Source organism: Silene latifolia, chromosome X (assembly GCF_048544455.1).
Source record: "Silene latifolia isolate original U9 population chromosome X, ASM4854445v1, whole genome shotgun sequence".
NCBI classification, from domain to species: domain Eukaryota; kingdom Viridiplantae; phylum Streptophyta; class Magnoliopsida; order Caryophyllales; family Caryophyllaceae; genus Silene; species Silene latifolia.
Window position 1 is genome coordinate 134,577,947 of NC_133537.1, and position 3,586 is coordinate 134,581,532.

The 3,586-nt window shown below is 43.6% G+C and overlaps 1 protein-coding gene across 1 annotated transcript; it reads right to left on the bottom strand.

Moving 5' to 3' along the window:
• Positions 1 to 2,662: 2,662 nt before the first annotated feature.
• On the bottom strand, positions 2,663 to 3,268 carry LOC141618393 (putative mitochondrial protein AtMg00860). The gene has a single exon (XM_074435490.1). It carries the CDS (start codon positions 3,266 to 3,268, stop codon positions 2,663 to 2,665), a length of 606 nt encoding a protein of 201 aa, XP_074291591.1.
• Between the last annotated feature and the right edge of the window lie 318 nt (positions 3,269 to 3,586).

Genomic DNA, 3,586 nt, shown 5'->3' on the forward strand with positions numbered 1-3,586 from the left:
CTACTCACTTCAAATGCTCGTCAATAAAGCTCCCTACACATATTAATTACTACAATCAATACTACAATCAATTATAATAACCATACTACTTAAACCCCCTTAAATATCCCCTTTAATTCATACAACCTAATTAAGTATAGAGTAATCTACTAACTAAATAAGATTGTTAAGACAAGATTAAAGAGAAGGAGTGTAGATCAACTTACAACTAATTGGAAGAACAAAGGAGGCAAGAATCTTCTATAGAGAATTAGGGTTTTGAGAGGGTTTGTTGGTGAGGAATTTAGAGAGATATTGGGGGAGTTTAGAGAGTGGTGTGAATAGTGTTGGAGAAGGGTTTTGTGTGGGAAATCTGAAATGATAAGGTTCCGAAAGCGACATCTCACCAACAATCTTCCCATATAAGTTGCACTCGACCGGCACTCGGTCGAGTGACCGGTCAACTCAATCGAGTGGATGGTCACTCGGTCGAGTGACCATCTTTACAGGATTTCAGAATACTGTCCAGTGGCACTCGGTCGATCACTCGGTCGAGTGGGGCTCCACTCGGACGAGTGAATCGTCTACTTGGTCGAGTCTAGTCTATATAAATGCGGGGTATTACAATCTTCCCCCCTTAAAAGGAACTTCGTCCCCGAAGTTCACACCCGACCTTCTAAGAGTCAAAATTCTATATCCCATGAAATTCCAAAGTGAAAGGCGGTGAGTTGGGTATCAAGAACTAGTATGCTATGACCAACCAAAATTTATACGGCTAAGTAAAAAGATTAAGAATTTCGTGTTACTTGTACTTGCGTAATACGCCCTACCCCACTAGAAACATGGTTACGACCTTTTAACCGACTCATACCTGTTCGAAAAGGTGAGGGTATCGTTTTTTAATGTTCTCCTCGGCCTCCCAAGTGGCCTCTTCAACAAGATGGTTGGACCACAACACTTTCACCAAGATTGTCTCGCCATGTCTTGTCTTCCTAACCTTTCGGTCTAGGATTTCTTTGGGTGTTTCCATATACGTTAGGGCATCATCGAGTACGATCATCTCCGCTTCGAGCACATGAGAGGGGTCACTTATGTACTTACGCAATTGAGACACGTGAAAGACATTGTGAACTCGGTCCAAGGCCGGTGGGAGTGCTAAGCGGTAGGCCACTTCCCCGACTCTATCTAAAATTTCATAGGGGCCAATGAACTTTTGGCTCAACTTGCCCCTCTTCCCAAATCTCATGACTCCTCTCATGGGTGAAACTTTGAGTAGTACTTTGTCTCCTACCGCAAATTCGATGTCACTTCTCCTCAAGTCGGCATAGCTCTTTTGCCTATCTTGGGCCGCTCTCATCTTCTCACGGATTACATGAACTTGATCAATTATGTCTTGAATAATTTGAGGTCCCAATAGCACGGCTTCAGTGGTATCATCCTAACATATCGGGCTTTGGCATTTCCTTCCACATAGAGCTTCAAATGGTGCCATGCCAATGCTAGCATGGTAGCTATTGTTGTAGGAGAACTCAATCAAATGTAGTCTTTCTTCCCAAGAGCCTCCAAATTCCAAGATACAAGCTCTCAACATATCCTCCAATGTTTGGATGGTCCTCTCTGTTTGTTTATCCATTGCTGGGTGAAAGGCCGTACTCATCTTCAATTGGGTGCCCAAGAAGCTTTGAAGTTCTTGCCAAAATCTTGAAATAAACCGCGAATCTCGGTCCGATACTATGTCCTCTGGGAACCCATGAAGCTTGACCACATATTTGCAATAAGCATTAGCCAATTCTACCTTACTCCAATTGTCCTTTATTGCTATGAAATGAGCCGACTTGGTCAATCTATCCACAATGACCCAAAACATGTTGTTCCCCTTTTGGGTTCTTGGTAGTCCAACTATGAAGTCCATAGATATCTACTCCTACTTCCATTCCGGCAGATCTAAGGGTTGTACTTTTCCTTGAGGTCTCTTGTGTTCTCCTTTCACTCTTTGGCAAGTCAAGCATCTTGCCACGAACTCCGCCACCTCCCTTTTCATATTCGACCACCAAAACATTTTCTTGAGGTCCTTGTACAACTTATCACCACCCGGATACACCGAATAAGGTGTGTTGTGGGCTTCATTCCTAATCTTCTTCTTAAGTTCATCATCATTCGGTATACACCACCTCCATTTGAACCTAAGACTTCCATCCTCATGTAACTCGAATCTCGAGGGCTCTCCCTTTTTTAGTATTCCCTTCTATTCTTGAATTTTCACGTCACTTACTTGCCTTCCCCGGATTTCATCATATGACTTGGGCTCTAAGGTCAAATCACCCATTGTTTCCCCTTTTCATATCACATGGATAACCATCTTGCTCACTTCTTCCTTCAATCTTAGCATGGACAAGGCGGTACACAAGGAGTGCACCGACTTCCTACTCAAGGCATCGACCACCACATTAGCTTTCCCTTCATGATAGACTATCTCCATGTCATAGTCCCCAATAAGCTCGATCCACCTCCTTTGTCTCATGTTCAACTCCTTTTGGGTGTAGATATACTTCAAGCTTTTATGGTCGGAAAACACCTTAAAGGTTGCTCCATACAAGTAGTGCCTCCAAATCTTCAAGGCAAAGACAACAACTCCTAATTCTAGGTCGTGGGCTGGGTAGTTCTCTAAATGGATCTTCAATTGTCACGAGGCATAGGCAATGACTCTACCATTTTGCATAAGCACACATCCTAGACCATTCTTTGAAGCATCGGTGTATACCTCAAAATTTTCACTCCCTTCCGACAAGGCCAGTACTGGGGCCGTGGTTAGGCGCTCCTTTAGAGTCAAGAAGGCCATCTCACAACTCCCGTCCCATTTGAAACGACTGTCTTTCCTCATCAACGATGTCAAGGGTCTAGCAATTTTGGAGAAGTCTTTCACAAATCGGCGATAATACCCGGTTAGGCCTAGGAAGCTTCGAATTTCCGCCACATTCTTGGGTGCCACCCACTTAGACACGGCCTCAATCTTGGTAGGATCCATGACAACTCCTCCCTTTAATATTATATGCCCTAGGAAATCCACCTTCTCCAACCAAAACTCGCACTTACTAAGCTTTGCATAGAGTTGGTGCTCCCTCAAGGTTTGTAGAACAATTCTTAGGTGCTTCTCGTGCTCTTCCTTGGTCTTGGAGTAGACCAAAATGTCGTCTATGAATACCACTATGAACTTGTCCAAGTATGGACTAAACACCCTATTCATGAGGTCCATGAAAGCGGCCGGTGCGTTTGTTAACCCGAATGGCATTACGACAAACTCGTAATGTCCGTGCCTTTATCTAAATGCGGTCTTTGGAATGTCCTCATCCTTGATTTGCAATTGGTGATACCCCGATCTTAGGTCGATCTTTGAAAATATTCCGGCTCCACTAAGTTGGTCAAACAAATCATCAATTCTTGGTAGAGGATACTTGTTCTTGACGGTGACGTTATTCAATTCCCGATAATCTATGCATAGCCTTAACGTGTCGCCCTTCTTGTTTACAAAGAGGACCGGTGCTCCTCATGGTGAAACACTTGGCCTTATGTAGCCTTTATCCGCCAACTCCCAAAGTTGTTTATTCAA

Coding starts and splice junctions, on each gene's coding strand:
- LOC141618393 (XM_074435490.1), bottom strand. CDS start 3,268: ATGCCATTCGGGTTAACAAACGCACCGGCCGCTTTCATGGACCTCATG.